A 23,697-nucleotide genomic window follows, 5' to 3' on the forward strand; every position below is an offset into this window, starting at 1 on the left:
CTCACTCTTGAGACCTTGGAGTCCTTAATATTTACACTTATTCTAAATGCATTCATTTTTCTTAAAAAGGAAGGTATTGGGGATTTGTTTATATCACTGGGGTGGCTTTAATGCTGTTCATTTCCCCAAGTTTGTCTTTTTTCTGATTTCATCAAACACACCTGAAATGAATTTGTGTTTGAATCTTGTGCCGAACTTCATGCCTAATGAAATCTGCCTGTCCCTTCCTATAATGTAATAAATCTTCTGCCCTGTTTATGTTTTCAGGATGTGCCTGTGATACTAAGTTTTAAATGGTTTCTGAGGTGCCCATCTTAGGGGCCAGTTTGTGAATGCCTCACTGCCATTGATGAGCAGTAATTCCCATTGACTTCAGTGGCAGTACTCAAGCAAGTACCCGCTTGCCAATGGAAATAAGGGGTTCAAAAATTGGCCCTCAGTGAGGGAATGCTGTATAGCTCAAGGCCATAACTTTATTCTTATTTTAAAACAAGATCTAATATCTGAAATTCTTCTCTTGTTGTCTACTCATAAAAGACGTGATTCTGCTCCCATTGAAATCGGTGGCAAAACTCTTATTGACTTCTATCATGCAGCATGAGGACTGATTAAAAAAAATATTTCTCAATATTGATCAGTGGTGTTAGCTTGAATTACTAGATAGTATGATCCGGAATGCAGCACTTAATATAGGGGAGGCATCATGGGTAAAACTAGGATAAATTATATTTTTAATTATGATCCATGGGCTGGAGCTACATAGTTTGTGACCAAGCTCCTACCACTGTGGAGCTACCACAGACAATAAATGGAGGTTGGTAGAAGCTCAAGGGTAGATAGGGTGACCAGATGACAAAGATGAAATATCGGGACACCGGGGGGGCGGGAGGGGGGAGCGGAGCAAAAAAAAATAGCTGGAGCCCCCTCCCTCCCCCCCCCACCGCCAGGCAGCAGTGGCAAAGCCCCGTCTCCACCCAACTCTCAGCTCCAACCCCCAATACACCCCCAGCTCCCCCATCCCCTCGCTCCCAGGCCCAGCCTGGGCTCCAAGCTGTGCAGCCGAGCCGCGCTCCAGGCCCCTCCTGCAGTTCCTGGCCCAGCCGCTCCCGGGCTCTGTCGCCCCGGCCCCGCAGCAGAGGCTGCTCCACTCCGCCCCCCGGGACACTCGCCCCCGCAGCCCCGGGCAGCCCCTCTCCGGCCGCGGGGAGCTCGGGGACCCACCCGGGCAAGGGGCGAACCAGGCAGCCGGGGCCGGGCCCGGCCCCTCCTGGCAGGAGCGTGTCCGCCCCACGCGTGTCTCCACCCACCCGGGCCCTGCCCGCTCAGCGCTGCCCCCAGACTCACCATGCCGCCCCATGGCAGTAGGGCTGGAGCAGCCTCCACGCTTCGCTCCCGGCCCTGGCCATGTGCAAACCTGGGAGGGAGGAGGAATGCCGCATGCTTGGGGAAGAGGCGGGGCCAGGGCGGGGATTTGGGGAGGGATCCAATGGGGGAAGGACGGGGCAGAGTCAGGGCGGGGGGGGCGAGAGCCCCTCCGGGCTCTGCCTGTGCGCCGGAGCGAAGGGCAAAATTGCTTGTTTGTCCCATGTCCCGACCGAACATCGGTCGGGATGCGGAACAAACAAGGAAATATCGGGATGTCTGGTCACCCTAAGGGTAGAGTGTGGCCCTTCTAGGCCTTCTCTAGACTAGAATTTAAAGGTGTGATGTTACATAACATCTTCTAACAAACATTTTTTTAAAGTCTAGTGTGTACAAGGCACCCTTTCTTCAATGCTAGGGGAAGCCTCAGCTTTGTCTTGACCAGTTTAGCATGCATTAAAGGCAGTCTGCCTTGTCTGTTCTAGACTTTTAAAACATGTTTGTTAGCATGTGTTAGCTGACACATGCTAACATCACACTTTTAAATCCTAGTCTCAACAAGTCCATAGTTGACAAAGTCACAGTTACATTCAAGTGGGGGAAAATGACTGCTATTCCAGCCCTTTGTTCAGTTGTCCATTTGCATAGTCAATTGCCTGATTTGTATGCACAATTATGGTAATTAGATATGTATATCAGGAACACAGTCATCTGAAAATCTAACCTTTGAATTATAATTAAACTTCCGAGTTAGCACCCTATTGAATGGGGACCGTTAAACACTTCTCTTAGATGTCAGGTGTTTTTCAACCTAATGTTGAAACCCTACACAGGTTCCAATTCAGAATATTATCTTCTCAACCATTAGAACTAAAAACTTAATTAAAAAAACCAAACAAACCTTGCCGTCTGCAGAATCTGATTCTGTCATGGGTGGTAGAATAACTACATTAAACAGCCCAGGAACTTGATAACACTGTTTTAAATTGTTAGCTTGAAATTCAGAGGTTTTGAAGCCCATTTGCTAACTAAAATAGGCTCCAATTCAAACTCTGGGTAGATTACATTAGCGTTACACTGACTGACAACTCCCTGCAGCTAGAGGATTAGGAGATTGGCCTGAGATTTTAAGACCAGGGGAGATTTACTGATAGGTGATAAGGTCAAAAAACATGACATGTTGTATCTTGGAGGGAGAAATAACCTTTTTTGCTCAGTCAATTATAATATAAAACAGTGTAGAGAGTATTTTATGTGTAAGCATGTTATGGCTGCTCTCACTTATGGCCTTCATGTTTTTTATTGAGCAGAAGAAGAAGAAACTACAAGTGATTTTCTGAGTCACTGTTATTGTTGTCGGCTGTATTTAGAAAGTATCTGGGCCTAGCTCAGAAAAGAACCTGTTCTTCTAAGAACAGTTCACCAACCGATGTGGCCTACATTAGAGCACAGCAGACATGGGCAAATATTGCAAAACTTTGCTATGAATAGTTGGTTCACTCTTCTAAATAAATTCTCTTTGACTGTGTTTGTGCTTTTTGTGTGTGTTCACTTTCTGGGAATATTCTAAGAAATGGGTTTACTGGGTCATGATGTTCATGCAAATAACAAATTTTAAGTGAATGTTGGAAAATATTCTTGGGAAGTGAATTCTGAAGTTGTAAACATGACAAGCCAGAAACCTGATTCTAAGAGTTATGTTCATTCAGCATAGGCACAGGGACTTCAAAACAAGATTTTCCTTTGGGATTTAACTCATTCTCTCTCCTTCCTGCTGGACTTAACCTTCACTGAAAACCAAGGGCTTCTTGGTGGTCAGAATGAAGCTGGAAAGTTATCCTTCCTCCTGCCATATCTAAGAAAACACATACTCTTAAAAAAAAGAGACCCATTGTTAATGCCACTTCATCCCTGTCAGACAAGGCTACTCTGCATTCTCTCTACTGTTCCATCTGACAATGTCTCTTTAAAGAGCATGAGTCATTATCCCAATAAACCAGTTAAGAGAGGCCTTTCCATTACTCTGCAGTGTGGCCAATGACCTCTTACAGTACAGACCTAAGTAAACAGACTTATCTAACGAGGACAGGCCCAGAGAAGAAGTTCCTGACCAGTCTGTGTTATATCCTCCAAGACCTGTCTGTTTGAAGCCAAAATACCATTAAGCTGCTGCCCTCAGTGGATCCAAAGTTATTTCATGGAATGCAGTAGGCCAATTGTGCAGTGTCTTGCATGGAGTGGAGGGAATTCCTTCCTGAACCTACAAGTTCATTCTCTAGATGGATACATCTACACCATAGAACAGATTAACTGCGTAGGAAGGATTGCTAGCATAGTGTGCACCAGAATGTTTTCACAACCCCTTCTTTGGCTCTAATGACAGCTTGTATACATCTATAGATAGAAAAGTAAATGATTCCACTTGAATCATTAAAGACAATCTGCAATATTCTCATCAGCAGAATTATAGTTCCTCTACAGCATTCTACAACCCTAGGGTATCAGGCAAGATTTCTGGAGAAGGGAGGCTTGAGAGAGGGATTTGACTATGAATGGTGTGGTGTTTACTCTTTTCATGTACTTTTTTTTTTTAATGGTTCATCTAGTAAGCTTCTTCTATCCCACAGCATCTGTTGAGCCATCTGTCAGTTCTGCAATATCTGGCATGCACAATGCATGTTAAACTTCCTTGGGGAAAAAATATAAACCCACAGTCATTCCTGATTCCTATTCCTTATTTATTCATGTTTTCCCCAATATTCTCAATGTTAGTACCACAAGTAAATAAAATTATCCATTGCTTGCTCACTTTTGAAACATTTTAAATAACATTTGAAATAAATAGTTACCCAGTCACAGCAGAGAGAAGAAATTCCTTCTAACATGCACAGTTATATAGGATTCCAGAGAATGGCATGATACGCAGATAGAATTAAATGGTAAGGACACACTAGTTTTTTGAAGGAAGTCCGTAGTTTCAAAGTTCCATGTGCATTCTTCAGTTCGTGTTCTTTTCATTAAAGCTGCAGTTGTTTTCCTAGGGTGCTACTTTGGTTCCAGTGGAAAGTGGTTTATAGACTGTAAAAGAGTGTGTGCATACCATCAGGCTGTGAGGTAAATTCAGTAATCGTAAGGCATTCATTGTTTACAGTACCAGTGGCCAAAATGTCAGGAACTTACATGTGAGTAACCATTTGTGGGTGGCCAAACATGTAGGCAATTTTATCTGTCAATAAATGGTAAATAATAATTGCTTTAAAACTATTGAATTACTCCCTCAGCCTGTCCATCCAAAAAAACCAGAAATCCAACTCCAGTATGCTGAATACTTGAACTAGGGCCAGGCAAACTGGTTTAGGAATAAGTATCGACCTCCTGTATTAATAGTATAGGACTCAACCTAAAAGTTCTGAAATTTTAACTTTTTTCCTCCCTACCCTCTTCCTTAACCAGAACTGCCAAAATACTGGAGGAGGCCATTCCTGGGGTATTTCCAGATTGACTGGAAACAGTTATCAGAAATCCTGAGTTAAAATCCTCCTTGCTTGGACTGTTGTAGATCAGTTGTATATAACTAGCCGGTGCGTCTCGCCCTGGTAATGGAGTTTCATTTGCTACCGATGCCAGGGTATGCCTCAGTCCCCAGATTTCAAGTCCTGTGCCTCCTGCACAAGTCCATGCCTGTGAGTGACCCACACTCCAGTTGTCTGAAGTGCCTGGGAGAGATTCATATCAAGGACTACTGCCAGATCTGTCGGGACTTCAAGCCCCATACAAAGAAGGACAGGGAGGCCAGTTTGATGTCCCCCCCGACGGAGGCAACGCTCCAGCCCTCATCGGCGCTGAGCTGGCTCGACTCGGCACCCAGTAGCTCAGCATCGGTGTGGCATGTTCCTCCCACTATGAGAGTCTCTCAGCACCATTCTCCTTCACTGGAGCTAAAGAAGAAACATGAGAAGCAGCTGGCCAAGAGGGGATATTTCCCAACTCTGAAGAGAGCCAAGCACAGGGAAGGCAGGGGAGGGCGACCTGAGTCTGGTCACTCCTCTACCCCTGCTCCGAGAGTGACACCGCCGACTCCACCTTGTATGCAGGCTCCTTGGAGTCAAGTCCTGGACCATCCCTCAGCACCAGAGGGGCAATGTGGCACCAGCAGGATCACGGTACCATTAACCTTGGAGGTGTTCATTGTGGCCAGAGAGCTGCTGGTTCTATCAGTAGCCACCGCCAGCAGTACAAGAGATGGCAGCAGTGGTGCTGGGGAGCAGAAGGGAGCATGTGGTCTCGGACTCCTGTTCAGTACCAGCCTCCTTGGTACCATCTAGAGGGAAACCAACCCTGCTCGCCTCTACGCAAGTCTTCCCACCTTGGCAGTGTTCCCTGGCACAGATGGGTACTGCCCCTCCAAGGTCTCCGGAGGATGGCCCATTGTCAGACTCAGGAGTGGGGTTGTATTCCCACTTGAGGAACAGTTGCCAGTTTCCCCCCAAGCAGCCCTACTCCCCAGTTGGTGGATCCAAGCGCAGGGGTACCACTGAGTACTTGGCACAGTGGGCACTGGCCTATGCAGATGCAATGACCATTTTGGAATGCATGAGGGATTCCCCGATACAAGGGCCCGCTTCGAGATGCTCGTACTCCGTAGTCTCAGAAAGAAGAGAGGCCCTATCCCTATGACCGGCACCCAATCTGCACTCCTGTATTGAGCCTTAGGACCTAGCTCTATGGACCTGGTCGGGCAGAAGGAGAAGAGGAGGACCCCCTGCCGGTGCAGGCCTCCTCTTCTTCTTCCGTGGATGAGGCAGTGTCTGGGGCGTGCGTATCCCCCCTCACAATGACTTCGCAGCTCACCAGGAGCTGTTGAAAAGAGTGGCCTTGAAACTTGGGCTGGAAGTGGAGGTAGTCAAAGAATCCTCCCACAGCCTGGTCGATATTTTGACCACTGCGGACCCTTCAAAAGTGACCCTCCCTCTCAATGAGGCCATATAAGACTGTTTAAAGCCCTGTGGCAAACCCCATCTTCCCTGCCTCCTATCACAAAAAGGGTGGAAAAGAAGCACTTTGTTCCCGCTGAAGGCTGTCGGTACTTGTACTCCCACCCCCATCCGGGGTCCTTAGTGGTCTCTGAGGCCAGTATGAGGGACAGACAGGGTTAGCAAGGAGTGACCACTAAATCAAAGGATGCCAAGAGACTAGACCTTTTTGGCAGAAAGGTTTATTCTACAGGGTGTCTACCACTCTGCATCTCCAACCAACAGGCCTTGCTGGGGAGATACAATTTTAATGTTTGGGATTTGATGTTGAAGGACTCTGTTCCCCAGTAGTCAAGACAGGAGTTCTATGCACTGGTGGACAAAGGGAAATCTGTGGCCAGGGTCTCCCTACAGGCTACCCTGGATGTGGCAGATTTGGCAGCTAGATTCATGGTGTCTACAGTGGTCATGTGCAGATATTCTTGGCTCCAATCCACACCTCTGCCAACTGAGGTCCACAGTCCATCCAGGACCTTCTATTTGAAGGTACTTCACTCTTCTCTGAACAAATGGATGCGAAGTTTCACAGCCTGAAGGATTCTAGAGCCACCCTCAAGTCCCTGGGTCTCTCTGCTTGGTGTCTTCGATGAAACACTTCAGGCTTCATCAACCGGTCCGCTTCTCAGCTCCACCACTGTGCTAGGACTTGTTTAAGAAGCAAAAAGGAGCTATAAACCCAGACAACTGCTCCCACCTGCTTCAGCTACTGGGCCCTCAAAGATACTTCGGAAGCTCCAAGCAGAACTTTCAATGGAGTGCCTGAGGGCATTATACCAGTTCCTGCACTGGATCCTGCCCCCTTTGGTTTTCAGACCGTTTCTCCCGCTTCAGCGCAACATGGTCCCTCACACTAAACTGGGAGGAGTGGTGCATACGCTGGAGGGTAGGGATAGGATACAGAGGGACCTAGACAAATTAGAGGATTGGTCCAAAAGAAACCTGATGAGGTTCAACAAGGACAAGTGCAGAGTCCTGCACTTAGGACGGAAGAATCTGTTTCACTGCTACAGACTAGGGACCGAATGGGTAGGCAGCAGTTCTGCAGAAAAGGACCTAGGGGTTACAGTGGACGAGAAGCTGAATATGAGTCAACAGTGCGCCCCTTGTTGCCAAGAAGGCTAACGGCATTTTGGGCTGTATAAATAGGGGCATTGCCAGCAGATTGAGGGACGTGATCATTCCCCTCCATTCGACATTGGTGAGGCCTCATCTGGAGTACTGTGTCCAGTTTTGGGCCCCACACTACAAGAAGGATGTGGAAAAATTGGAAAGAGTCCAGCGGAGGGCAACAAAACTGATTAGGGGGCTGGAACACATGACTTTTATGAGGAGAGGCTGAGGGAACTGGGATTGTTTAGTCTGCAGAAGAGAAGAATGAGGGGGGGATTTGATAGCTGCTTTCAACTACCTGAAAGGGGGTTCCAAAGAAGATGGATCTAGACTGTTCTCAGTGGTACCAGATGACAGAACAAGGAGTAATGGTCTCAAGTTGCAGTGAGGGAGGTTTAGGTTGGATATTAGGGAAAACTTTTTCACTAGGAGGGTGGTGAAGCACTGGAATGGGTTACCTAGGGAGGTGGTGGAATCTCCTTCCTTAGAGGTTTTTAAGGTCAGGCTTGACAAAGCCCTGGCTGGGATGATTTAGTTGGGAATTGGTCCTGCTTTGAGCAGGGGGTTGGACTAGATGACCTCCTGAGGTCCCATCCAACCCTGATATTCTATGATCACCTCAGACCGCTAGGTACTGAGTACAGTGGAGGAAGATTACACTCTCCAGTTTATTTCCATCCCTCCCTCCCTCCCATCCCTCTTCCCCGTCCCTCTTCAGGGACCCTTCTCATAAGCCACTTTTAGACCAGGAGGCGCAAGCACTCTTCCAGGTAGGGGCCATGGAGGAGGTACCTCAGAGCTTGAGATGGAAAGGGTTTTACTCCCTTTATTTCCTAATCCTGAAGGCCAAGCAGGGGTCTCAGACCCGTCCTAGACCTGTGTTTCCTTAACAGTTATCTCAAGAAACTTAAGTTCCACATGGTCTCCCTAGCCTCTGTTATTCCCTTCCTGGATTCAGGGGACTGGTATGTCACCCTCGACTTAAAAGATGCCTATTTTCATATCTCCATATTTTGGGGCCATAGAAGATTTCTCAGTTTTGTCATGAACCAAACCCATTACCAGTTCACCATCCTCCCCTTTGGCCTGTCGGCAGCCCCTCAGGTATTCATGAAATGCATGGCAGTGATGGCAGCCTTCCTCAGAAGATGAGGAGTGCAAGTGTTCCCTTACCTCGACGACTGGATGGTCCAAGGCCCAGGTGAGGGCCGGCCTCCACCTGGTCTAAGCTACTTTCCAAGCACTGGGCCTGCTGATAAACAAGCAGAAGTCAACACTCATCCCCGTTCAGAGGATAGAGTTCACTGGTACAGTATTTGATTCCACCTGGGCCTGAGCCTTCCTCCGAGAGGCTTGCTTTCAGGTAATGTCATCTCTGATATCGCAGATCAAGGCCCGCCCCATCACAACAAGCCATTTCTGCCTCAGACTATTGGCTCATATGGCCTCATGCACAAACGTGATACAGCATGCGAGACTGCACCTCAGACCCTTTCAAGTGTGGCTGGCCTCTGCGCACTCACCAAACTGTCATCATTTGGACTTCATGGTTACAGCTTCCACCCAGGTCCTTGCCGCCCTAGATTGGTTTAAGATAATCTAATTCAGTTTACCTGTGACTGAGAACAGGTTTGAACCTTTGGAGCACTCCAGAGTTTCTTATTGAATCAAGCAAATTAAAGAGGAAAAAACCTCTGAGTCATCTAGTCCACCCTCTGCCAAAGCTGGATTGCTCCCAAAAGTTCTAAGGTGTATCAAATCACTTTAAATTCTTATGTTAGGCATTGGATAACTGAGTCTTAAATTTTTATCAGAAGACTAATTAATTTACATTCAGAAAATCAGTTGGTGCAGATTGTAGTCTCCAAGGAGACAGACAAAACTCTGCTAATCTAAAAAGCTGAGACTCATGGTTACTATTATTAAAAAGTCATTTTTCTGTACCCTAACCCAGTGGCTCTCAACCTTTTCAGACGACTGTACCCCTTTTGAAAGTCAGATTTGTCTTGCCTACCCCCAAGTTTCACCTCACTTAAAAACTACTTGCTTACAAAATCAGACTGTAAAAATACAGAAGTGTCACAGCACGCTATTGCTGACTTTCTCATTTTTACTATATAATTATAAAATAAATCAATTGGAATAGAAATATTGTACTTACATTTCAGTGTATAATATATAAAGCAGTATCAACAAGTCATTGTCTGTATAAAATTTTAGTTTGTACTGACTTGGGTAGTGCTTTTTATGTAGCCTGTTTTAAAACTAGACAAATATATAGATGAGTTGATGTACCCCCTGGAAGACCTCTGTGTACCCCTGGTTGAGAACCACTGCCCTAAGCAAATACTAGAACATTTTTATAATGAAAGTAATTCCATATCAGGTGCAGTATTCAACCCACATTTATTTATGAAAGGCTCAAATAGTTCACTTAAGAACTAATCCCCTTATTTCACTTCCTCTCAACTCCCAATGTTGTCATTGTTCCATTTCCCACATCCTTGGTGACTCTCCAAAGTGCCAGGTCCTCTTTTACCTTTCCCAACTTCCCTCCCTCCCTCCTTCTCTCTCCTTCTTTCTCTCTCTCACTCCCCCTAAAAAGCATGAAGTAGGGATAGGCCATGTGCCATGTGAATTACGGCTACTGAGTTTGCTAGTGCAGACAGTGTCCGGTAGGTTCCTCATTTCTGTGAGTCATCTGTACAAATGCAGAGACTACTATGTTCAGTTTAGGCAGCCTCTCTGATTGGCTCTGGGTTCCCAGTTAAAATCTCAGGAGCTTGGTAATGACAAGTACTCTGTGGCAGAATAAAAAAAAATAGCATGATCTTTTACAAGAACCTAGAAATCTCTAAATAAGTAGAGACAGGCCCTGGCCAAAACCCCAAGTCAAGATCTGGATCTGAATTTGCAGCTCAGAATTGTCTATCTAGTGGTCTGATGTTGCACACTGAATGTGAACACTCCAAAATTTAGTAAAGTTCAGTACAAGTCCAAGACTCCTTGTCAGAGATAATTTTTTTCTCTTTTGTAAAATGATTTTCCTTTTTTAAAATTATTATTATAATAATTCCTTTTGAAAAAGAAACAATTCCTTGATGACAAAAACAAGTATTGAGGCTTCTGGGTGGGTATATTGCATTCTTGAAGCTCCATGCATCATTAATCAGGTTTGGTTTATTATCTTGTAATTCTAGAGTGTGTACTTTTAACCAAGATGCCTTTTAGGAGACCAGCACTTCCGTTATGGATGTTCTAACATGGGGATTTAACAGTTCACAGTTTTAAGCAGCAATAACCAATCTAAAGAATGCACTAGCTCTTTACATTGAAATCAAATAATTAATTAAATAATTAAAAACAACCTACAGAGCCAATTTTGGAATCTTCATTTCATTTCTTTTTTTAAAATAAAATATTTCTGATTTCCATGGAGGCAGCTCATCCTCTGTGGCAGAACCTGTGGGAGGTGCCCTGAAAGAGGCAATCCCGCCAAGGATCCCTTTGCAGAGTTCATTCTCTGTCATTCCATTGAAGGGGGCCAGGAGGGTGAGGTTTAGGCTGCAGGGCCAGTCTACAGCACATGAGGATTTGCAGGAGGCTTGGGCCAATTTATGTGGAAGTGCTTTGCCTCTGCACTAGTTCTGCCTCCTTGAAGCCCCCACCTCCATTGGAGCCATGCTACTAGGGATTTCAACATCTGTGGCTGCCTCCATGAAAAGGGGTGCTCTCCCGAAAAGGTGATAGAATGCAACCCACAGGTATATCCATGGAGCTGAAGTGGGAACAGTGTACATCTGCCCTGCCAATGGCCAATCACTTCTCTCCCCTGCCGGCCTAGTCTTCACCCTTTAGCCCTGTGTGGACCTGAGACCCATGGAGAGGGTTGGTTCCATAGAAGTAGCTGAGCCCTGCTTCCTCACATGAGTGAGATGATCAGTGTGTGGAATATGTCCTCCCTGTTCAGACAGAAGGAGGATGGATCTAAGCCTTAGGAAGAAAAATATAATGGGGACCACTCCTCTTCTTTCATGTCTCAGAGAGACAGGCAGGGGGGAGGACATTCCCTGTGATTAATAAGACACAAAAGAAGACTACATGGTTTTTATACTTATTATACCCTTCATGTCATGGGATTTTTAAACACAGTTTTTGTAGCAGTGGTTCTAGAAAGGGGAGCTTTTAAGAATCTTTTTCTAGCTAAAAATAAATCACTTTTGTTCAGGGTTATCAAGTGGGAAGTTATGTTATGTTGCTGTTAGTCTGCAGCCATGGTCTGTGGCTTTGGAATGAGTTATTGCTCTCTACTGTGCAAGGTAAAGCTTCATGGAATTGGAATTAACTATGAATTTAGCTCAGATGTGACAGCCCACCTGTACCAGAGTGTTACTTATAAGAGCTGCTGTTAGGTGTAGAAGAATCAAAAGGCACACACTTGGAATTTCTTAGCAGTACGTTTGTGTTCAGCAGAGAAAGAGAGATTCCCAGAGTGTAAGATCAAAACAGCAGCCTAACCAGCTTAGCAGCCCGCATTCTTCTCTGAAGCTGAGAATGCACCTTAATAAGAATACAGGTGCAAGCAGATAAACAACATTCACTGTTGAAGCCTAGTCACCTCTAGTCAACTGGAAAATAGCAGCTCACATGAGTTCCAGGTTAACCCATGTCTGTTCATTCTGAGGAGGAAGGCCCTGGCCCAACATTTGACAATGCACAAGGGGATTGCTGCACCTATAATAGAGAGCCCTATTGAAGTCAATGGGGATCTGCACACATTGTCAATGGTGGGATCAGGACTAACTCTTTAGGTGCTAGCTAGATTAAAATATTCTGCAAAGCACATGCTAACAATACTTTATTTCTAATACATCACAGGATTCACAGATTAATAACATGGATTCCAAAACGTATAGCAATTGTTTGTGTGCTGTGTACACAACAGCATTTATGTACAAAAGGGGAGGAAATGTTGTTATTTGTGGTATAAATATTGGGGGCTTGTTTTTATACTCTAAGTAGTAGAATAAAGTAAATTATTGCAGTTAATTATAAAATAATTATTTTTGTCTTAATTTCATCTCCTGCCACACACACCTATTATAAAATACTGCTCATCTTGGGCCAAATTTTGCTTAATAATAACAGTAATGTAATAAATTAATAACAAAAACAATAAGCACTTCCATTCAGCCTTTCATCTGAGATGTCACAGCAGTTCACAAACATTTCTAACATCTGTGGTAGCAGAGACACGGGCACCAGGATTTGACCCATAGGAAACAATTTTAATCAACTTCAAAATTGTTACAGTCTGGAGGGAATTGTGTTACAGATTCTAAATAATAATTTATTTACAGTCGATCAACAACTTCCACCCCCAAACCTGATAGCTACTGTTTCTGTAGGACCCTGACATATTTATGTTCCCCTGTGCAGGGAGCCAGCTAGCTAACAGAGGGAGCAAAAGACCTATTCCCTATTCACAAGCCTCTTCCCAGAACTATTGAAACATCACTAAGGTTGCATTTGTTAGACAAGATGTACACTTTGCCATACTGGCTTGTGTTCTAGTTTTTCAAGGCTAGGGGTAATAAAAATCATCATTCACCAAAGAGGGTAGGAGACAAAGGTTAGAAAATGTTATATTCAAACTTCCAAGAAGATATTACTGCAATAAAGAATAAACAAAGCCATCATTAAAAAGTAGGCACTCTTTGAATGACTATTTATCATGTAACCCACTGTTTGAACATACTCAGAATTTTTTCACCATTCAGTGCCATGTTAGTTACCTGTTCATCATGCTCTTTATTGGATCAGAGTATGCTCACAAATTTAATTAGGCCTTTAACGTGGGTGAAATACAGTGTGGCTGTGTCCAAATGAAAAAAAATGACTGCAGGATCTTCTGCATCCTTCCCTTCTAAGGGGGAAAAAAAAGAGTCTAATCAAAATAAAATGTAACAAGCTACCAATGAAAAAATAAGCTGTATATAAAATATACAGAAACAGAAGCATGGCAAGAGGGATAATTTCTAGTTTGGTGAGATTTCTTCTAGGAGTATAGATGGAGACTTTATGTTTATCTGCTTCTCACTACCTGCAGAAGAAATCTCATAAAAAACTCCAAGATTTTCACAGTAATCTACCCTCTGCCAGGCTTCTTTGCTTGATCCCTTTACAAAGAGGATGAGAATGCTTGTGATATAAAAGGATATATGTCTTCAGGAACTGATACTCTAGACAGTTATAGATGCAGCTACAAATGTAGTGCATAATTTAATAAGATGCCACACACCAGGCTTTCTCAATCCATCTAAATGATCAATAGCTATGATTCCATAATAACTTGACTGCAATTTAATAGGTCAAAAATTCATCACATAGATTTAAACTCCAATCAGTTTCTTGCAACTTTGTTCCTTGAAAAAGACAGCTCCTGCTGGTTGCAAGACACCCTGTGCTTTACAGATAATATGCTACTAAATATTAGGGACAGTTTCTTATGCTTCTCAGACCTCATCTGGCTTATTTTTGTCAGGTATCTTTTAAAGGATATGCTATCAGAGTGAGTAAAAAATCAATCATTAGGATACATTTTTTCCACATAATGGGTTTATTTCTTTTTTAATACTGAGATGATGTTGGCTGAATTGGGTTTCTGGAAAGAAGTTTAATGCAGCATTAAGTTTATAGATAAGCAAGGAAAGGGGTTAATTACTGGGTCTTGTGCTACAGAGGATTAAGATTAAAGTTGTCAGACATCCTGCAGGATACTGTGCAGTGTGAGTCTCTTGATATTTGGTGTGTTTTTAAAGCCCCAGCTCCCGGAGTCATGTGAATGCATAAACATCTCAGTTCAAACTAAGGCCTAAGTGAGAACAAAGTGGTGTTAGGCTATGTGAGGGTCCTCTGTGCAGTGGTGAATTTCACCCTCAGGGAGCAGTCATGGTACCTGTTGGCTGTGTGTCCAACTGCTCATTTTTGCATACACACACAGTTCTGAATATATGAGCCCAAGGACTAAATTTGCCTTTGTTTGTTGCTAAATTAACAATAGTGATTCTGAATGAATGATATATTCCATCCAGAAAGGCCGCTGTGCCAAAGCTCAGCAATAGACGTAGCATTATTAAAGGTGGCCAGGAGTGTGATTTTATCATGATGATTAATCATGAAAATAACCAACCTCCTGTGGGCCTGCACTGGGACAGAGCAAGAATGGAGACAGGACAAATTTGGTTTCCCATGAGCCTGAGTCAACTGGCATGGGTGTTTAATTGCATTGTAGCCATACCCCATGACACTGGGAAACCAAGTTATCAATACATGTGGTGAGCACTGATTCAGTGTCCGGGGGCTTTTCTATGCAACCAGGAAAGCCAGAAATTTCACTTTTTTTCTTTTAGTGAAAGCTGTGATTCCCACACCATCACTTGACTCCAGGAGCTGATGCTTTAAAAAAGCCAAAACACTGAATGGTCAGTAGAAGGCCTAAACACTACTTAAATCCTACTTAATTCTTTAAGTGATCCACAGGTCTTGTGCTGGCCTTCTGCACTGGGGTGAATTTCACCCTGATTGAATATATTGCCCCACCCCATGTGATGTAGCAGATGTCACAGTAGAGGAGCTTCGAAGTGCAGCCTGCAAGCTCAAGAACAGCCATGCTATCAATATTTGTGGTACAGCTGCCAAGCTGGTCAAGCACGGCAAGGTTTCTATCTTGGAGTGGCTGATCCATGTTATCAACAAAGTATGGATTCATGAGAAACTACCCAGTACTGGCACCGTGGAATTATTCTCTCATTTTGAAAAGGAAAGGTAATGCTCTGGTGTGCTCTAATCACTGTGGCATCACGTTGCTTTCCATTCCAAGCAAACTGTTCATGCTGGTTCTTCTTGAGCGTGTTAAGACCACCATAAGGAATCTATGCCATCTACATCAAGCTGGGTTTATGCCCAGCCAATCAACCATGTAGCAGATTTTTACCATTGGACAAATTATTGAAAAAGTCCAAGAGTTTTGGTGTAGGGAGGATGAGGTTATATAGCCTTTATTGATTTAAAATCTGCCTTTGACTTTGTTGATCGTCATTCACTTTGTCTTTGCCTGTAAGCTGTTGTGCCTGGCGAGCTCCTCAACCTTCTCATAGAAATGCACCACCAAAATAAGAGCTGTATCCACTGACGTATTAGGGTGTCCAATTAGTTTGAGTACAACAGCGGTGTCTGTCAAGGGTGCATGGCTGCCCCAGATCTGTTCAACACTGTTATAGACCAAATAATGGAAGCCCATCTCTAGCTGCATACTGGAGGTGGTACGCATGATCTTTACATAACAGACCTGGAATATGCAGATGACATGGCTATATTCACATCCTCAGGAATTAATCTCATTAATGCTCTGAATATATTGATAGATGAAGCAAATAAGCTTGATCTTCAAATCAACTGGAAGAAGACCAAACTGGTGAAAGTGGCTGATGGACCTCTACTCCTACCCATCGTAATTGATGGACAAAAAGTTGAATTTGCTGACTCACTTGAGTATCTTGGCTCTGTTGTCGCCAAGAGAGAGGTTGCCTTTCAGACATGAAGCATTGATTCCACCAGCTATGGATGTTATGCCTACTCTTTGGAAGCCTCTGTGGCATCAAAACCACAAATCAACTTGGACTAAAATGCATATCTGTGAGGCAGCAGTTGCTTCTGGCCTTCTGTATGGCTCTAAAACCTGGGCAACCACAGAGATACAACTATGCCAGCAGGATGCTTTCAGCATGAAACAACAATGACATATTAAAGGCATATGATGGTTTCATCATGTTATGAATGAGGATCAGGTGTCAGATCAGCCAGCCTCCAATGTCTTCTTAAGTGATTCAACACCAGCTCAGGTGGCTTGGCCATCTGCTCTATATGCCAGAGGCCATACCAGCTTTATGTGTTTGAGCCAACAAAAGTTGGATGGAGAAGACCTCATTGATGGCCTCACACACCCTTGAGGGATGTTGTGGCTTCCTATGACATCCACCTCAACCTTAATATAGATCAGGCCACAACATTGGCAGGAGACCGAGATCTCAGGAAACGGATGAATTGGATGGATGGATCCATTCATGATCTGACGTGCACTTTATGCTCCACAAGAAGGAGAATTTCTGAATGAATATATTGTAGTCAGTGAACTGGAGGCATTTGATGTGATTCTCTTAATTGTATTTCCTGATGTGGTGAGTCATGGGCACCTGATATGGTTCTCTATGCTGGATTTCCCAATGCAGGGGCAGACTAGGAGACATCCAATTCAGTGAATCTGAATAACCTATTTTTACCAACCCTAGGATCTCATGAAATTCAGTGGAAAAACATGGTGCTCAATGCACTTTTTGAGAATCCAGAGCATTAAGACAGAAAAAAATTACCATATTTCCCATATCACTTTCCACTTTTAAAGTAAAGTATTGGAGGGAAGACACTGGTTTTCAAGTTACAAAGTTGTTGTCAAAGATAGATAGATATGTGGGATGAACCGTATTCAAGTGTCCGCTACTAATTCACACTGCTAATTGTTGTGAATCTTCATGTTCAATACAAAGTATATTCATGAAAGAGGATATTTTGTGTTTTTATTTCCAGAAGTAACAATAGCTTATTAAAAATTGGAGTTATAAAATTAAGCACCAGTGAAAGATTCTTGGGTACAAGTATTCTGGAACATTTAGAACTCTAGTGCAATCATCCTTTATTCTCTCAGCCTATCAATTTCAGTTTATTCCCCCTAGCACAATAAAAAAGAAAAAAGCTTTGGAATTCTGTTAATCTTTTGGCTCCCCAATCCTATGGAAGTTAATTATACAGTATGATTACATAGGTAGTTATAAACTTAGGGACCAGAGTCTCAGCTAGTGTCAATTGGCATAGCTACATTAAATCACTGGAGCTACACAGATGATTTACACCAGCAAGGATCTCGCGCTAGGCGTCTAGAAATGTTAATGTTGCACACCCCAGCTTTCTCCATCTTTCTCCATTTCTTTCCCTTTATTAGAATGAAAATCAGCAGCCACTTTCAACTTAACAACTGCAAACTAAACCAGGTTGTGGTATATGCATACATAACTCTATATATCATGGAAAAAACATCGAGTCCCCTAACTTACCAAACACAAAAATTGGAACCACAAGATTCATGCTAAACATGAACACTTGCTGAGTTTTGCTTATTTGCACCCCATTACATAACTGTCTTCCTGCTCATTGTCCAGATTATTGGGACAGGGAATTTGTTCATTTCTAATGTACCTAGCATGCTTTGGGCATCCTAAAATTAATAGGCCAAGATTTTAGAAAACCAGTTGTGTCAAAGGGTAGGTCTACACTTACCTCCGGGTCCGGCGGTAAGCAATCGATCTTCTGGGATCGATTTATCGCATCTTGTCTAGACGCGATAAATCGATCCCGGATTGATCCCGGAAGTGCTCGCTGTCGACGCCGGTACTCCAGCTCGGCCAGAGGAGTACGCGGCATCGACGGGTGAGCCTGCCTGCCGCGTCTGGACCCGTGGTAAGTTCGAACTAAGGTACTTCGAATTCAGCTACGTTATTAACATAGCTGAATTTGCATACCTTAGTTCGAAATGGGGGGTTAGTGTGGACCAGGCCTCAGAGTATGTCTACACTGCAAAACAGTTGTGTTCTTAACTCAGATTAGCTAACCTGTGGTAGGTAACTGAGGTTAAAATAGCAGTGAAGACATGGCAACGTGGCTTTTAACTCAGGTTAGCAGCTCGAGTTCAAGCCTATAGGGCATCCTGAAGTTGAAATCAAGCTGCTAACCTAAGTTAAAAGCCACGTTGCCATGTCTTCACTGCTATTGTAACCCAAGTTAGCTAATGCTGGTTAGCTACTCCGAGTTAAGAACACATCTTTGTTTGCAGTATAGACATACTCTAAGTTTAGGCATCCCTAAATAAGTGACCTTATTTTTTTAAAAAAGTGCTGAGCACTCCACAGCTTCCATTGGTTAGACCCAGAGATTTTGCCCCTTTCTCAACCAGTGAAGTGAAATCCATTTGGCAACTTGTGGACATCCACTTCTGGGTCACACCCCTGGTTGAGGCATTCTGATCTAATGGACTGAGCAAGGAACTCAGGAGTCAGGATATCCAAGTTCTGTTCCTGGGGCTATCGCTGACTCTCTTTGTGACTATGGACAGGTTAGTTAAACCTTCTGCACCTCACTTACTCCATCAGTAAATGAGAGAAAAATGCCTACCTGTATTTGGAAAGGTCTTTGAAGTCTATGGAAGACAAAGTACTATATAAGTGCTAAATTACGTTATTAATGATAAAAAATCACCTCTTCCATAGTTGCACATACAACTGATAAAGATTGTAGTATTTGGGGGGAGGGGAGCAGAAGGGGGAAGAGGAAGGAGGTATAATCTAATACTTTCACTGATACACCGTGAGGTGTAAATGGATGACCAAAAAAACAGGTGTACTGATATAACCAACAATCTGATTAACCAGCTTTATATTTCATCACTGGCATCTTAACAATCTTAGTAAAAAGCAAGAAGACAGAGTGTACACTTGTGTTTTGTAAAATTAAATTTAAAAAAATCTTTTGAATTTAAGTTTTTAGCAGAGGTTTTTAGTCATTACATTCCCCAAACCTTTTCTACAACGCTGCCCTCTTGTGGTCTTAAATTTTAGAAAAATAATGTCATGAATAAGCATGAGCATACTTCGTTTAATACGAAAATTTACATTCATTATTCACCATGGTAATTCTCCTAAAATGTGCACGTCATGCGACTTCATCCACAAACAGGAAAAAAGATGCAAAGAAGGGTGTTTGAAGATGGAATATATTATTACATAGGCTACAAAGCTATTATTTTAGGGTTGGTTTTAGTTTCGTGTTGATCATTGACCAAAACTGCTTAGCCCATTATGAACTATTCATAGCTACATATTTACAGTAAAGGTGGGTGGGCCCAGGGAAAATCCCTCCATCTGGACATCATCCAGCCTTGGGAGATTCACAACCTCAACCTGGATCTAGCTGCTAACTTGGCAGCTGCCACCTATTACTATAGTAGCCTGAACTCAGGCCTTATTTCTTATCTCATGCATATCTTCTATAACTGGAACTCCATGTCTTTAGTGGTTACACCCAATTTACATTATTAAAAATGTATCCAAATCAAGTTCTAACATATCAGTTCCAAACACCTAGAATTGTTGAGTTTGAAATCTGAAAACAAGCCTCGTAGTTTTGGCCTGACTCACCTGTAAAGTTGAGTGCATGTACTAAAAAAGCAAACATTAATGATGGGCAATATTAACATCCTGTTTTAGGCTGGTATTTATTTAGTGATCTCTATATAATGTACTTGCAAGTGTAAACCATCATGTGCTCGGTTATTTACAATTGTTTGTAAATATTGTTGTAATTTGGGTGGTAAATAGATGGATTAATATGAAATGTCATAGAGATCTCATCTTTTTCTTCTTATTCAGAAATTGTCCGAGCAATGACACATGTGATAAACCAGGGGATGGCAATGTACTGGGGAACCTCACGCTGGAGTGCTATGGAGATCATGGTAATGTAGCTTTTAAAAAAGTATCACCAATTTCTGTTACGTACTCTACATCACATTCAGGGCTGCAGAATTTGCCAAAATGCAATGCAAAGGTTGAACAATAAGCACCTGTCTATGCTGGGAAAGTTTTTGAACTGGTTTTAAAATCTGTTCAGCTAAACCAATTTTCAAACCAGTTACAGTTGTTGTGTAGACCCACTTTTAGGTGGATTAAGGTGGCCTGACCTGTTTTTACTGAACTTTATTTCACAACTCCTGTTGGAGTTCTCCGGACGGGCTCAGTAGTCCTGGATGCTTCAATAAACTTCCCCAACAATAGTATCTGTGAATGTGTCCCATCTGAGTGCCAGGGGATGATGTTGCACTGAATATGATTCTAATACTGGGGAGAGTTTCTCCAGGGATAACTCAGTCAGCTGGCCACACAGCCATATTGAATAGATTTGTCAGCATTACTATCAATTCCAGAAATCTCAAGACTAGAAGCAGCCACTTTTCTAGTAAAAGACACTGTAATTGTGATGAAAAAAGTTAGACCTGTAGAATATGAGTCCTGACTGTTTAAGTCCCACAGGCATTGAAGCCAGTTTTTCAATTCTGAGGAGTTCTTGCTTCATCAACCAGGGCCAAAAGATGAATGAGCCGGGCATCAGTCAGGAGATCAACAGGAGCTCAATAATGTATCAGTAAATTATAAAATCATTTGGCTCAAGTCTGAGCCTGAAGTTTACTGTGACTTTGGACTTGACTACATCAGAGATTTTTGCAGTGGTGTGGCTATCCCCAGTGCACACCAGTGTACATGCACTGCACAGATACAACTCGGCCCTCAAACAGGATAAGTCACACTGACACAAGCCCCACTTGACACCAGTGCTGCGCATCTACACTGGGCATTTGTATGGGTACAGCTATGCTAGTGCCCAAATGTAAGTACCGAATGTAGAGGAGCCCTTTGAAAAATAAACAGTGAAAAGAATAGATTCCACAGGGGCTTGGTTCTTTCAGACATACTCTAGGCATCCACTGTCTGTGCACTGGTGAAAGCACAATCCTGGTGACCTTGTCTAGGATAAGAAAAAGGCTTTGGGCTCTTTTAAAACATAATAGCTGTGACAATCTCCCCAGGGAGCCAAGAATGGTAAGCTGCTGTGTTACCCCTCTGCCTCAGCAAGGGAGAGCCTTGCTGGAGCTTAAACTGAATGACAATTCACTGCCACACCAGTTTGTCTGCCTCACCAGCGAACTCCACCTTACCTAAACCTTCACAGTGAACCCCCCTTCCCAAGTTCTCCAGAGCATCTCTCTGCAGTATCCAGCCCCTGTCACTGGATACTCAGTGAAATGACCAAGTCTGCTGCCTCCAAAGAAAATGCACACACCAGCCTGTTAAGTTAGCTTTAATATACAGCACTGAGATGATTTTATGGTAAAACCAAAAAGAAGTTTATAAATAAAGAGCAGAGATTTAAATGACAGTAATTAAGGATAATAGAAACCAAAAATGGTTTAAAATAAAGCAAATATAAAAACACTTTCTAGTGTCTAACACTTAACAGGTTACAATCCTGATCTCAGGCAATTTCTCACTTACCGTCAGTTCTCAGCACCTTCAACTCACATGGATGGGGATCTACCTTTCAGAAAGTGCTGGCCTCTTTGTCCCTTAAGTGATGGCTTTTTGCTTTGCCTTACATTTCCCCAAAATCATTGTTTTGTCCCCAGAGTGAGGATGCCCCCTGGGGTTCAGACTCTGGTCATCCTGTTTGTTCTTCAGCAAGCGGGGACCTTCATCCCATTGGTGTGATCACTTAGATGCAAATGTATGTCCATTATCTTTTGCTTGTAATCAAGCCATGCTGTTTCCTCCTTCCCCTGTTAGCTCAATCACTCTGTTTACCACAGATGCATATCGAAGCTTTGTCCTGGCGGACTGTCCAATATACATTCCTTTGTCTAGGACAAATCTGTTAATGAACTTTGCTTGGATTGCTTGGTCTAAACATATTTTAGTAGCATATCTCCAGCACACCTACATAACTCTTGACATGCTAACTGTACATACATCATAAAAGAATATTAATCACCAGAAAGTCACCAGTTTTCATATGATATCTTATGAGATACTCGTTGGATAAATATGACAACAGTGTGTTATGCGTAATGAGTTTGTCAGGCATGGTAACAGTTGTAGTCAGACAGAGAACCCTTTGCCAGTGGGCATTGAGAGGCTCATAGAGTCACAGTGGATAACCCATGTTAATTAACTGCTGTTTAAAACTTCTTAGCTCCTAATGTAGACAAGTTGTAACACCTTTATAAACATGGTTTGTTTGTTGGTTGTAGTCAACCCAAGGCTGCTGGGTATTGCAGCAGTGGAAAATGTAATGCACTTCTGGGATGGAGATCCAACAGTCTGAGGAATTTTGATTTCACCTTGTACAGAAAAAGGAACAACTGTGTGTGGGCTTTCAGAGCTAAGTATCATGAAAGCAATGTGAGCGTGTATGGTCAGCATGCCACCTATATTTCACTGTAGTGACATCATACCTTATACACATCTACAGGTTAGTTCAGGTGTGAAGTGAGTAGAATCTACAATTGCTGGGTATTTTTAATAATTAATTCTTAGAATTACTATTAACCAGTAAGGGTTTGATCCAAGAACCTCTGAAGTTAATGAGTCTTTCCATTGACTATAATGGGAGTCCAAAATGCCCTGAGAATTTGTTGCTTTTTTCTTTGTTTGAATATACAGAAAACAAAACATTAAAAAGCTATTTGAAAAGAAGCTTGGGAAACGTGAATATATATATTGCATCTGATGAGAATTTGGGAATCTACTTTGCAGCAGATTCTTTATACCTAAAGAGGTCTGGGACATGCACTGATTTTATGGATGCTTAGTTGATTGATTTGTTATATTACACAAAGATAGTCTCTGTTAATACTTAATTTTATTCTATTGATTTTGTACAGGAAGCCTATTCTGTAGCAAGACAGTTTAATATGATTCCACCAGTATGTGAACAGGCTGAATATCATCTTTTCCAGCGAGAGAAAGTGGAGGTTCAACTGCCAGAATTGTACCACAAAATAGGTAAAGTTTAGAGATTTGCTCTGTTCTCTCATTTCTTACTCTTGAGGAAACGATAAGCTAATGGCAAGGATACAGAATCCTTTCCTGTATGTCCCTGCTAAATAGAAGTGTGGCAGAAAACAAACATCTGCCTAGCAATCCAAAGAGAGAGACTGTCTCAGTGTAGCTCTAAAAGTAGATATCTGTTACTTTGAGATGCTAATTTCTAAAGCCCAAATGGTACCCCAGATCTATGCAGAAAGGGGAGCCACCCTACACTAATCTCATCTCTCCTGTGCTGAAGGGAATGCATCTGCCTCCACAGCACAATCTGCCTCTTCAATGGCTCCAGGCCACTCTGTGGAATCTGTGGTCAGGGATGGGGTGGAGACAAAGTGGGCTGGAAGAGGAACAGATTGGCCAGGGTGCATTTTATCCTCCCCTCTGCTCCTGTGGAGAATGCACCAGCAGGACTATCTTTTCTGCAGCTG

The 23,697-nt window shown here is 42.9% G+C and overlaps 1 protein-coding gene across 3 annotated transcripts in view; it reads left to right on the plus strand.

Moving 5' to 3' along the window:
- Positions 1–23,697, plus strand: part of KCNAB1 (potassium voltage-gated channel subfamily A regulatory beta subunit 1) — a 257,521-nt gene that overhangs the window by 217,820 nt on the left and 16,004 nt on the right. For all 3 annotated transcript variants that reach the window (XM_054040307.1, XM_054040309.1, XM_054040308.1), the window contains 2 exons: positions 20,042–20,127; positions 23,107–23,227. In XM_054040307.1, coding sequence (XP_053896282.1) covers positions 20,042–20,127; positions 23,107–23,227 — 207 coding nt within the window. The remainder of the gene's footprint in view (positions 1–20,041; positions 20,128–23,106; positions 23,228–23,697) is intronic.

This window comes from Malaclemys terrapin, chromosome 9, assembly GCF_027887155.1.
Source record: "Malaclemys terrapin pileata isolate rMalTer1 chromosome 9, rMalTer1.hap1, whole genome shotgun sequence".
Classification (NCBI taxonomy): Eukaryota; Metazoa; Chordata; order Testudines; family Emydidae; genus Malaclemys; species Malaclemys terrapin.